This window comes from Trachemys scripta, chromosome 3, assembly GCF_013100865.1.
Source record: "Trachemys scripta elegans isolate TJP31775 chromosome 3, CAS_Tse_1.0, whole genome shotgun sequence".
Taxonomy (NCBI): Eukaryota; Metazoa; Chordata; order Testudines; family Emydidae; genus Trachemys; species Trachemys scripta.
Genome location: NC_048300.1, coordinates 135,706,098 through 135,719,941, shown reverse-complemented (window position 1 = coordinate 135,719,941; position 13,844 = coordinate 135,706,098). Strand labels below are relative to the sequence as shown.

At 38.2% G+C, this 13,844-nt stretch overlaps 1 protein-coding gene across 5 annotated transcripts in view; it reads right to left on the bottom strand.

Moving 5' to 3' along the window:
* MAP3K7 (mitogen-activated protein kinase kinase kinase 7) overlaps positions 1-13,844 on the bottom strand; it is a 62,815-nt gene that overhangs the window by 14,329 nt on the left and 34,642 nt on the right. For 2 of the 5 annotated variants that reach the window (XM_034766023.1, XM_034766027.1), the window contains 2 exons: positions 13,017-13,097; positions 4,742-4,809 (listed from right to left, as the gene is read on the bottom strand). In XM_034766023.1, coding sequence (XP_034621914.1) covers positions 4,742-4,809; positions 13,017-13,097 — 149 coding nt within the window. The remainder of the gene's footprint in view (positions 1-4,741; positions 4,810-13,016; positions 13,098-13,844) is intronic. The other 3 variants (XM_034766024.1, XM_034766025.1, XM_034766026.1) reach the window with 3 other exon arrangements.

Genomic DNA, 13,844 nt, shown 5'->3' with positions numbered 1-13,844 from the left:
TGGGTCCCTCTTCTCAGTCTTCTTCCTGGGCACCGGTGAAGTGGATCGGTGCTGTGAAGAGCCCGGTGCCAGGGGCCTGCTACATACGGAGGCCGAAGTGCTGGATGTTGCGTCCAGGCCGGCTCCGAGGCTGGGCGAAAAGCGGCCTCCATGAGGAGGTCCTCAAGCGAATGTCTTATTATTTCTGTATCCTGGGAAGAAAGTTCTTACAGATGCAACATTCTCTTGAACGTTGGACTCCCCTATGCGGGTCTCACTTACAGGCATAGAAGGCCTGTTGCAGTCAGAGCATGGCTTAAAACCCAGAAACAGGGCATGCCCCGGCCTGAAGCAAAGTCCCCGCCGGGACCCTGACAGTACTTAACAGCTACTTACTAACGAATCTACTATAAACCAACTATTTACAGCTGGAACCAGAGGTTCGAGTAGGAAAAAAACGCTGACCACTTGTGAAGCAAGGGAAAGAGGCGCTCTGACCAACCACCACAAGCAGTAAGAAGGAACTGAGAGGGCGTAGGGCTGGCAGTACCACTCAAGGGGGTGCCACAGCCAGCCCAACGGCTACAGCTAAGGGAAAAATCTCCGACAACTGTGCACGTGGGCGCGCACACACCTAGAATGGAATAGATGCAAGCAAGCACTCAAAGGATTCTGTGCTGGAGAAAATTAGAACAAAATGTGACTCAGTACATGGGTTGTCAAGAAGTCCAGAGGATCTACCCACCCTTTCTTTATGGGAATGGATGTCCCAATTTTTTTTTATTGTAACATGGGGTGTCACAAACTGGAAAAGGTTGAAAGCCCCTGGCTTAATGTATTCAGTTGTTCATGCCCTGGATGCAATAGTCCACCAAACAGCAAATCATTATTTGCAGAGCATTAGACTGACCACGTTGATAATGCCATTCAATACCAGAAATTGGTGCTGGACAACATTTCTAATCACAGCAGCAATACAATAAAATATAATAGTGATTTCCACTGTTTGCAGCTGGAGGACTATCAAGTCTAGAACATCAGAATTTGTATTTTGTTGTTGCAAGGGGAAGAAGGAGAAGTGACCTCCTTTGACAAAATCAGCAAAATACAGACACTAAATCTCTGATGGCTGTGATCAGTCTGAGAGAAAAAAACAACAACAGATCTCCCTCTTGTACATTAGTTTTTTCCAAACACAACTACAAATGGGCCAGATGGTGCATGGTCTTCAGTTATCAGAATGGTAAAATGAGGAATTGTGAAGGAACTATAGGACAATGAAGATGAAGACTATGCATGATTTAATATTTATACTGCAGTTGTGCTCAGAGGCACCCACCAGGATTGAGGCTCCATTGTGCTAGGCACTGTACAAATGTATATGAAGACACAGTAAACTAAAATTTAAAAATAGTTTTTCAAAAAAATGGTATACAAACTAAACTTAGCCTGGATTATATGTACTTTCATTTTCATCCTGCTTGTCCCAATTGGATTATTTATTATAGCACCACAGTTGTGCACCATTCTTAATAAAAATATGTGGGTTAGAGAGCTCTTTGCCTTGAGAAGCTTACAAATCTAAATTGGACAATACAAATACATTTATAAAGGGAGTAATCACTATGGTATTTAAACTACATTCAAAACAGAACAATATAATATCTTCCCATCATTAAGAAAAGACTGATATTTGTCCTCCAGGACAAGACTGTCGTATGCCCTATTTTGGGAACAACAGACGAGGTGCTGGTTCCAGCATTTACATTCACTCAGCCTGAAGAAAAAGTTGCATCTCCTATTAAAGTTTTCTATGTTTGGCTCCAGTGAGTATCTAATAAGAACGAATGCTAGAGCAGGCAATTAGGTATGGAGAATAACTTACTGCAAACTCCTGCCAATTTTTTCCTCGGAATTGATAGTGAAATAGAGAGCATGACAGAGCAGAGAGGGAGAAGCAATCTCCAATTTAGCAGGCCTAGACCATTTAAGGCTTTATAGATTGTAACCAACATTCTAAAAATCACCTGTCACTTCACTGGCAACCAATGCAGTGTGTGGAGTACAAGGGTTTAAAGGGCGTGGGAATGTAAGCAAATAGTGCCATAACTGATCATTGATGAAGGCTAGGTGAAAGAAGTGGGTTTAAGGAGAGACTACAGAGATGTAGAGAAGAAGGATGTTTGCAATGAAAGCGGTGGGGGAAGGATAATATATTTATATATAATTTGAAATGTGGAGAACATAAGTGAACTGATCAGAGCTGTGTGGATTTCTAACCTCTGTATAAACTGATTTTTTCTCCTTTACCTAGTAGGTTGTTTATACTGCTGCTAATCATTATTTTCAAGTTTTAAATTAAAAAATTCAAGGATAGCAGGAGCTCAGGTCAGAGTTATGGAAATCCATAAATATAGGCCTTGAAGTTTAGGAGCAGTCTCAGGTCCTTCTGTCCATTCACACCTGAAGAAAGACAGGAGGCCATGAATGTGGTTTATTAGGCCACAACTTCATTCACTTAAAATACTGGAGTACCTGGCAACGAACTGTACAGTGCAGGAAGGAGGAGGGGAAGGTGGGGCTTGGCTCCCCAATTTTCCAGATGTAGGAGCCCAAACCCCCCTCCTCAGCAAGCTTAAAGGGGGTCTAGGAAAAGGAAGGGGTTGGCTCCCCATTCTATGAAATATGGGTGCCCCAAGCCCTCTAGGGCTTCATGGGCAATAAATACCACTGCCCTCCCACAAACTCTTCCGGTCAGCAGGAAGGACAATGCAGTGACCTTCTCCTGATATGACACCAAATACTTCTTGCCCTTCTTGTCCATCTCTGTACACTTTTCCGCTTCTCCCAACCTGCTGTAACAGAGCGGATGAAGGCACACCACCACTTTCTTCCAGCTAGCGGACAAAGATCCACTTGTGAAGACTGCAGTGGGCATATCTAGGAGACAAACTTGCTTGCTTTCTACAGTAATGTGTTGTGTGATTGAAAAGTTCTGGCTTGGTATTACAAGTTCTAGAGTCTTAGTTTTAGACTTTTCCATTGCTTCCCATTCACAGACCTCAAAAAGAAGAACACAAAAAACATTATCCACAGTGTACTTATAACTTTTGAGGTATTACTCTATTCTGCTTATCTTGTACGCTACACTATGATTCATAGTTATAATAGGGCACTTCAAAATGCAAAATATAAATTGAATTTCAAAATATAAATTGAATACGAATAGAATTTCAGACTGACAGACCTAGCAGAAATGTAAAACAAAAGATATACAGATTTCTAACCCTTAGGCTGGCACAGGTAGGAGGGAAGAAAAGGAAAATTGCTATTATTCCTGGTCGAAGGAGCAATTATTTGGCAGGAACACAGCTGAAATCTCTAAGAAAGTCGCACACAGCAGCTTTCAAAGGCAGGATACATAAAAGTTAAAAAGATCCAATACAAACGCTACATGTCTAGCCTACTAGTATTGTAATCTGGTATCTGCAAACATTAATAATTTTTAAAGCTAATAGAAGGAACTGAAAGTTACAAATAAAAGAACTTACATAAAAATATTTTAAGATTGCATAAAATAGTGGCATATAGGTATGATAGAAGTGCATTGAAACCATAATCATAAAATAGTTAAACATGTTACAGAATAATAACCAAAATTGTTTCAATTTTCTTTCAAGTCTTTTCTCTAATTACACTGCTTGACTAAGTAAATGTAGAATGATTTATTACTGTGCTCATATTTGTAGAATGCTTTCATTTAAAAAGCATTATGTTTGGTATGTAATAAAAGTGTTTTGAAATTTTAAAATTGATTCTGATGCTTTCTTCTGATATATGCACATATTCCCAAATAAACCAGACAAATGAGATTTTGGAGGAAGGACAAGGTTTCTGTTGCTACAACACTGCATGAAACTGAAAAGAGATCAAATGTTAATCTCTTTGATGAGTATACACCCCTAAAATTACCACCTATTTTGGATTACTACAGTAGGCTGTTTAATATGGAAACCTGATTAACCTGATTAACACACTGAGCTCCTATTTTTCCATGTTCAAACTACAGCAGGGATCTGAAAATTACAGTAGAACCTTGCTAATTCACACTAATGATTAAAAACCCACTGTGAATTACTGACCGACAAATTAGCAATTAAATGAACAACACAAAACAAACAAGGCTAAAGCACTACTAACTGTACTTTGGTCATTTGAGACATCTGTTTACTTTTAATATTTCATACTTCAGAGTGTATCACTGTGCTTGTTACCATGGTATCTAGACATCATGATACAAAAAGCAATAGTTACTAGTAAATATCTTGTAAAAGTAATAAAGTCTTAGTAACAAGACCTTGTTATAGTATTTCAATATTACATTTTATTCCAAAAAGTAGAGAGAGACATTATAACTAACTATTTACATTCGAGCGATAATACTATGTTGAGGTTCATTACCAGTACATACAAAATTATGCAGCATGCACAAACAAAATATATTTTTGAATAAATATTACATGTGCTGCTTAGGCAAGTTGTAATCAAGAAACTTGTCACCTAGACATCTTTCATAAGCTGCCCTTTCACAGATTTTATTTTAGATGGTAAAACAACAGATTCTATGTTTTGTAAATTAAATGATCCCTAATCACATAGATGAAGTTTTAAAGACTAGCTCTACACAGTACAAGTTTACAGTTGATTTCATCTAAATGTTCATGAAAGACAAATAAAGAAGCCATAGGCTGAAAGATTTTACCTGATTGGATTCTGTTCCAGCAATACTAAGGTCTTGAATGGATCTCCGCCTCTGTTGTCCGTTTCCTGCTTGGAAAAAAAGACAAAACAAAACACTAAAATCCGCTCAGAAACAAAATAAGAAGGGTGCGACTGTTGCAGCAGGAGCTTGGAATTTGTACAAATCCACAGAGAGAAAGTGAGAGAGGGAGAGAGAGAGACAGCTGCAGAATTTTAACTCAAAAAATGCTGGCCTGTCAAGAGAAAGTATATCCTAATACAATAACCACTCCTACCATATGAATAGCTTCTGCACTCTACTCCACCATCTTCTGTCACATGTGTTTGAACAGGCTTAGCACTTGGGACTGGGGCTGATGACGACATCTATTTCAAGTGAGTTACGTTATGGGCATTTCTAGAGCAAGATGCTGCCAGCTCTAACCTGTTGTTCTTTGAAGTAGCACACAGCAAAGCATTCTGTCTGTGTTATGTTCCTCTCACGTATATTAAGAAGCTATAAGAAAACTTATTCCACTTTAAGTCAAAATAAAATTCTTAGTCATCTTTAATGAGCAAAAATATTTCCTATTCTGAAAATCAGGGCAGGAAGTTGTTCTCTAGCTATGTCACATCTTGCTATCAATCTACTGAACACAATGCTGTAATCTTTCCTCTTCTCTTTCCACCCATTAGCAATTATCCATCACTGAGAGCTACAGAAAATAGTTTAAATTTTAACACTGCTAATCCATCAAGGAAATGTTAATGAAACTAAGTCTTATGTTACATAATCCATTGCATTTTACAATTTCCCTTGGTACTTTGATTTTTATTAATATTGTTTATAGTGTCTCCTGAGATGACAGGTCAGTTGCCCAAAAGGAAACACCAAAACATCATGAGTAACAGCTGACAATGCTCAAAATTTTTGGTCTTCAACCTGCATTATGTAACTTTTCTACCAGTAGGTAGCATTTAGGACATGTACTATAACAGTTACAGCCTCATACTCCCATAGAATTCAACAGTCAGAACTCGATCAATGTTTTGTAACATGCGGCTCATTTTTTAAACTTTTAGATATTTATGCTGGGTCATTTCAATATGACTTAGCAGCCTTTCTAGATAGAAGTTTTAATTTCCACATCAATTAAAACAAAAACGTGAGAATGGCTATCTAATCTCATTGACACAGTTTAAGATATCACAAATTATGAAGTCCTTTAACCAGTATTTCTGTGCAGCAGTCCTGTCTGTTCTAGAAACACACTACCAGAAAGTGAAAAATTCTCAGTACCATCATCTCCAGTTTGTCACCTGACATTTAAATTCAAGAAATTCTAAAAGTACCTAAGGGAGAGAACAGTTTATAGGTTAGAGAACGGGACAAGGCTGTCTGAAACTGGGGTTATATTCTCATCTCTGACACGGATTTGCTGTCTGACCATAAACGAGTTATAACCTCTCAGTAACTTAGTTTTCTACATCAGTAATTTGGGGAAATAAATACTTACCAATGTAAAAGTGATGTGGTGAGGCTTAATGAATGTTTGTAAAGCGACCAGAGATCCCGTAAGGCACCAGGTGAGAATTATTAATCTCTTCCATTTAATATAACTACTTGGCCATTAAAAACAGGATTATTCAGAAATGGAAGAATTACGCTGTTGATAGTAGCTGCAACTCATCTTGGAACTCAAGATATAGATGATCCACTCATGACTGATACAACAATTATGTGCACATTTCATTCAACAGCACCATTCTAAAATTAGCCCGCCTGAAATAAGCTTGCAAAAAATATCTGGAATTCTCATTTCAGATTAGCAACATCTGTGAATTTAAAGAACCCAGCACATGTGTTTCTGAAACATTAGATCATGGTTGCCAAAAAGTTAAAATAATCAGGGTGGGGTGGAAGTAAAAATGAACACTTTTTGAGGGCAGGAAGAGACCAACTGATTGTGTTATAGTGAATGAGAATGCCTTTAAATGAGAGATCTCCAAGTTAGTAGCATGAGGCAAAAGCAAGCTCTATTACGCAATGTCATTTTAATTAGCATAACTACTACAGACATCTGGCAAAACGTTCAGACAAAGCAGAAACAAAGACAGCAAATCAACAAATACTTGTTGCTCCAGAATCAAGATTAATGTCAATTTAGGAATATGAAGATGGAATTCATTTCCTTGACTTTAAATAATTAGTTCTAGTCTTTGTACATTTTTTGAAGTTGTTTTGAACTTGCTCTTACTCTAGTTTTTAAAATAACTGGTTTAAAATTTTCTCTTTACAGAGATGAAAATTGACAAAAAGTCAATACACATCAGTTATGTACAATACCTAAAGGCAGAAAGTGATGCAGGATTTCAACAATTTACTGGATTTTAAGATTACAATTCAACTGTCAACCAATTACTCATTTGGTTTGAAAAAGGCAGCTGTAATGAAAAAGAAACTTCAGGTGCCTGGATCACCAAGTGAGGAAATAAAATGTTCTTTGGAGTGTGTTTGCTCATGAACTAGAAAAAAAGGTTTTTTTTTTTTTTTTTATTAATGAAGGATGGGATGCCAATACGAACATGTAACTAAACCAATGGAGCAATATATACCATTTATGGTATGGTAGTTGAGGTAACATAAAAAGTTTAATAAGATATTTGGGGCAAGGGCCATTTCTAAATTTTTGTGCAGTTACGCATGTGTCAAGAGAGTCTACATAGATGTTGTGAGTCAGAGTTAAGGTTACTGGAATGAGTATGATGTACTTTCATATATATGTCAATATTGCCATTAAACTGAAAGTATAAACTGTAAGGGTAAAAAGTGAAAACACAAAAAAGTTGATGGAACGAAGAAATTTCTACCTTTCTCCTGCCTCTCTGCCCAAAAAATTCTCTCACACTTTCCCTGCGCATCAAAATCCACAAAACACATCCTACGCTCTTAAAAAAAAAAAAAATTATACAGTCTGCCTCTAAGGATATGTCCACACTATAGCTGGGAGGTGTGATTCCCTGTGTAGACTTGAACTAGCTCGAAAATAGCAGTGTGGATGTTGTGGTATTGGCAGTGTCTTGGGCTAGCCGTGCAAGTCCAAACCTGCCTGAACCCTTGGATCTGAGCTTGGGTGGCTAGCCCAAGCCACCGCCAATGCTGCGACGTCCATGCTGCAGTTTTTAGAATGCTAGCTCAAATCTGTCTATCTTCACCGGGAATCCCATCTCCAAGTTGCAGTGCAGACATACCCCAAAAGTCCACACACACGCAACTCAATTGCCCCTAATTAATATCTGCAGCTTCCCCTGGTTCTCTCTCTGCTCCAGCAACAACTCACACATACGTGCTGCCTCCTCTCCCCCACTGTCTTGCACAGGGAAATCCTCCCTACGCCCACACACTCTCCCTCTCTAACCTTCCCAAAGCTCTCTCACCCACCTCCTTCTGTCCTCCACGGAATCTCCCTCATGTTTTGTCCCCTGCCAAGATTCTCTTCTTTCTCCAAGCTCTCTCCCTTTTCATTCTCCTTTAGCTTGGTTTTTAATTACACAAACACACACTATTTTTCCTGATTCAGTGCAGCATAGTCAGTGAATGAAGAAGAGGGTTACAAGAGAAAAAATGGTGTGTTCTTTTGAATTTTAAAGGTATGAATCTGGAATCCAGGAAAGGCTGGATTCTATTCCTGGATCTGCTACAGACTTCCCGTTATCATAGTTCATATAGACAAGAGGGCAGAAATAAGGTTGCACAGGCAACCTTATATCTAGCATTTCCTAACTTCTGATGCAACCTTAATGTTTTTAAGGTAGTTTTTTCCTGTATGCAATAGGTTATGTTAGCAGATCGTTGACAGCCTTTTTAACGCATAGGGTTTGGGGTTTGTTTAAATGGTAATGCGATTATATATTTTGCATAAGGCCAATATTAATTAATCTACACTACAAAGGAAACCACGCCACAAAACTTGGTTAACTTTTACATAAAGAGGAACTCCTCACTTCACTTGGAGTAAAAACCTGATTTTTGTGGAGCTTGAAGATCCAATGGCAAGGCACTTTCTCCTGAAAATATTCCGACACACACCCCTGACACCAGTAATATAAAATTATTTTAATTCAGGTGTTCCTCGGGGCACCTTTGCTGGCATGCCTTCTAAGTACAAAGAAGAGGAGTTCCTCTCCTACAAACCATAGATCTGTGGTAGTAGGATTCCTTTGCTGCATGCTTTTAGAAGGCATGTTCTGTCTCAAGGACCTTATCATATCCACAGAAATGGATTTCCCCCCCCCCCGTCCTGTGTACCTCCTAAGATGCATCCCACTGCAGAAAATTATGCTTCCAACACGAAGTTTTCCATGTCAATCTAATTCATCGAGGCTTGAATGTTTACATTTCCTTCTTTAAAAAGGGAATAGTCATGAACATTTTTTAAGGTAGCTGAAAAGAAAATACTACCCATGCTATTATAAAAGCCCTGATGTAATATTAATGAGGTATCTAATATTTTGGTTTTAACTATTTCTTTTAAAACTAATCTATGCAAAAGATTTTGTTGAAGGTTATACCTCACCTGAAAAACTGTTAAAGCCAAGTCATTTGTAAATGAGAGGTACTGAACGGGGAAAAAGCTGGACATTCTAATAAAAGGAATGCAAGTTTATAAAAGCATATTCTACGTTTGTATTAATTGTTGACTGTGTAATTTATCTCCAAATCACATTTAGCAGTGAGTGGTGTAATTTTAGTTGTGAACATCTGTTTTTTGGGTGTACCAAAAGTTTAAAGCTATTTAAACGGAAAAAACATGGGGGTACTATTGATGACTACATAACAATGCTATCAGCTGATTGACAAAATGATGGAAATTGGCATAGCAGCCTCTAAAGCCTCTATGCCTTTCTACAGTTTTTCTATAGATATTCTGCAAAATATCAACTAACTCCCTTAAATCTCCATCCCCAAGTCTCACCTGTGATATACACAACATCAATGCTATACAGATCAGCAAAGCTCTGTATTTATTCTGTGCTGCAGTTACGTATTGAATTGACTTGGGACTTGACTAACTTCTTTGGGGCAGGGACTTTGTTGTTTGAGACATTATGCTTTACATGGCACTATGTAGCGCAGCCACTATTAAAAATTTAAAACTACAGAGTCTAGGTAAAATCAGCTTTATTGCAGTTATTTGTGACACTCCTATATTTGGAATATGGAATATAGTATGAAAACAGTGCTACTAATAGAGTGGTGATAATCAAGATTTTAAACTAAGGACCACAGTACTATAAATACAATAAGCCTCACTTTGGTAGTCCAGCATTTTTAGTTGATGTAACATACAGCCCAAAGCACATAAGGTATATGCATAAACAGTCTAATAAATGGAGTTGCCACTGCAAGAATATTGTAATATAAACAGGATTTATCAGATACGTCCTGACTGACTAGCTTTTTAAAACTGGTTGCCTACTTATCTTGGTTATATTTTGTATTGTTGTTCAATACATACTTTAAAACACCTGGCTATTGATACTTTGGTGGGCCAGGCTTTTTTTTCTTTTTTAACATGCTGGTTTGCAGTGTCTATGCTATATCTGCTGGAACTAAAAATAAGAAAGGTGTACTTTTGTATGTTCATATGGATACATACCTATAACAACCCTGGAAGATTAGCTACCAAACTGGAAATGAGTCTCGTAAATCCATTTGACTCTTTTTTGTTGTTGGTTTTTTTAAGCTTTGCACACTAATGGCAAACTCAAGTTTTATCCGTTTTAAATGTCAGGGTCTCAAATGAATAAGCATTATACTCATGCGGGGTATTTCAAAAAGTGTTTAGAAAGGATGGGAGTTTAGAAAATATATATCAAAGCTATTTATCTTGCAAACATACCACTTTGAGTTGTTGCATATTTACATTAAATAAACTAAGCAGCCTGATCAGTCCATGAATGAGAGGCCTCCAAGGAAACACAGATATAAGAAATGGTGATTCACTAGGTAGCTCTTATACTAAGTCAGTACTCTCCCAGTTCCTTACGGAGCACATCTGTGATCTTTTGGATAAGATATAAAATGAAGTTCTTAACCACTTGTGGTCATTTGAAATCCTATAACACTTGAAGAGCAGGAGTGTTAGTCCTATTCTAGTTTGGGCAAAATACATTTGGTCTACATCAAATTCCTCTGAAAGTTTTATTTAAATAGGGTAGTCTTCACTTTGTCCCAAAGCATAGTAAAGTTTTGCTGTTATCTACCCTGAACAAGGCTGTATTTCAGTGGAAGAGATCTGTATATCTAATTTGCAAAGCTCTTTGGATAAAAAGTTATGATTATATGTAGTATATACAAAATGTCAGTGTATTATTAACGATCTCAGTAAATATCTCAACACTGGGGAAGTCTGAAACAAAATTGATATATTTTTTTAAAGGTGAAGTTAAATGAGAGGGAAGGCTTTCTGGAAAGGGAAAGTGAGGGGGTAAAAACAATAAAAGCATGTTGGGGCTGCCATCTTGAGGGCTTTAGAGGAAAACCTGGCTGCACTGTAACAGTTTGCAACCCAATATACTGCTTATAGATGACAACACTGAGTCTGAACTAGAGCTGGGAAAAATTTTCAGTGAATAGTTTATTTACTGATAAATGCAGTTTTGGGTGACTTGAAACTAATTTGTGTTGAGTTTGTCAAAAATAGTTTTAACTGAAACAAAAATTTGAAATGTTCTGTTCGGTAATATTGAAACTAAATGGTTTGTTTCAACATTACCATAACATTTGTGGGCTGGTATCACGAAAGTGCCAGAGGTGGTGGCCTCAGCAGGTTCAATTACCCCTCTGCCTGCTGTGGAGAAGGGATCTGAACATGGATCTCCCACATTGCAAGAGAGGTGCCCTGAACATCAGGAAATGGGATATCCTGATGTGGGTTTCAATCTATTTTGCTGAAGCTGTTCCATGAAATATAAAGAAAAAAAACCAGTCGTTGGAGCAGGGTCTTGAACTTGCATCTCCCACATCCTACGTAAATGCCCTAACCACTGGACTAGAGTTATTCTTGCTCTCTGGCCCAATGACTAGTCATTGTCATTCATAGTGGCTATTCAGTCATTGTCTGGCTATATCGAAAAAAGGACGGGAGATATTTGACATAGGTTTAATCAGGCCGCAACTTTATCATCAGATGTCTGGGACTACCCGGCAGATAAAAGTGTACAGTGCAGGTAACCCCATGTTTATCCTGTAATTACCCAGGGGGCTTTTACCAGCTCCCCCTCTTTTTCCATCCAGGTCCCTCCAGCAAATCCATTGCCGGGACCATACCATCTACCTCCTGTCATAGGAGGATTAAGGTGGGCTACAAGAATGGGAGTCTCCAACTGACCCCCGTTCGTTCCTTTAACAAAAGGCCTCTTAAGTTCTTTTCCAAGCCATTTATCTGGTCACTGTATACCTTTCCTATGGAGTACCTGCACTGGTCATCCACCCTACACTTAATGAGTTGGGAGATGCAGCCTACCGCCCTTTATGCCATGCATGAACAGAGCCCTTCCTGAACCCACTGTGGGGGAGGGGAGGGGAAGGGAAAAATCCCTTCCCAACTCCCCTAAAAAAGGGGCGGCTAGCGTAATAACCACAGCAGGTCTTGACCAAACCTGGAATTTAACCACCTAAAATGGAGTGAGGGTGGGTCCTGCCTCAGCCTGCTCCATGTAAAAGGGAGGCTTCAGGCACAGAGCTACCACTTGTAAACCTTGCATTCCCAGGGGATGAGTCAGTGACTACGCTGACCCTTTTGTAGCAGTTTTCATCCCCCCCCATCCTTAAAACACTGTTCCTTTCATTTGGTCAGCCAGCCAAAAACACCCCCCACTCCCCGCTTAAAAGTGCAGTGTGGTCATTCATGAGGACACTGAATAGCTATTGGGCCAGAGTGTGACAATGACTCTACAGTGTGGTGGGTAAGGCACTCACCTAGGATGTGGGAGACAAGTTCAAATCCCTGCTCCAATGACTATACATATGTGTGTACATGTATATATAAAATACTGCACATACAGGATTTCTCTGCAATTTTGCTTCATATGTGAGATAGTCTTTAGTACCAAGCTTTTTTTTTTTTTTTTTTTTAAACAAGGACATCATGAAAAATCTTATTGGATGGTCTCCATCTGCACCCTATCTGAACTGGAGCAAAAAGTATTTTATTTTTTTTATTTTTTTTAAAATAATGTGATCATTATTCCAGCATCTTAGTCAATAGACCCGCTCACATGGTCTGTGATACCTGGTATGATGATTGCAGGGACATCCAGAATGTTGCCAAATGAAGCAGTTTTACGATGGCCCCGTTTAGGCTTGGAATAGGCTGAAAATACACATACACAATACACATGCAAACAGCTACAATGGTAACACAGCAAATTATTACATACATAACACTGCAATTCTCATATATTGTTAAACTAAAGTACATGCAAAACATGTCACACAGAATAAACTGCACAGCTTTCTATTCATGCTTAAAATAGTAAAGAAATTGTTAAAAGCAAAACAGAACTAGCTGTCAATACAACAATTAGCTGTCGTTAGCAACACAAAACTCAACAGACAAAGCAGCATGGCAATGAGGAAGGGAAAAGTGCAACCATCGGAATGGAAGACAAATATTGACTTATTCCAGATCACCTGCATATTACTAATAAATGTATTTCCTTAATTGTTTTAAGTTATATAATACTTCCTCCATAGTTTTATTCTAGTCTCAGGCTAACATTGTTTATAAATAAGTTTACATTTTCATGTTGGATGCTTTCATTTTCTTTAATTGACATCTCCTGTAAAGTGAAATCCAATCAATGTCCAAGATAAGCTCACTTTAATATTACAAAATTTGAAGAATTGCTTCAAGCGCTGGTGAGGTGCCTTCTGATTAAATGCTTGCTGTTTTGTAAATACTTCAGAATTAAGCATCCCATTCATGCAACTATTGAAAACAAAACCAGCCCCCCCCCCCATATTTGTTAAAGTGGAATTTGTATCTATTCTAAATCACATCAAACACCATAAAACGAACTTACAAAAGTTCATTTTGCCACATGTGGTAAGAGGAAGC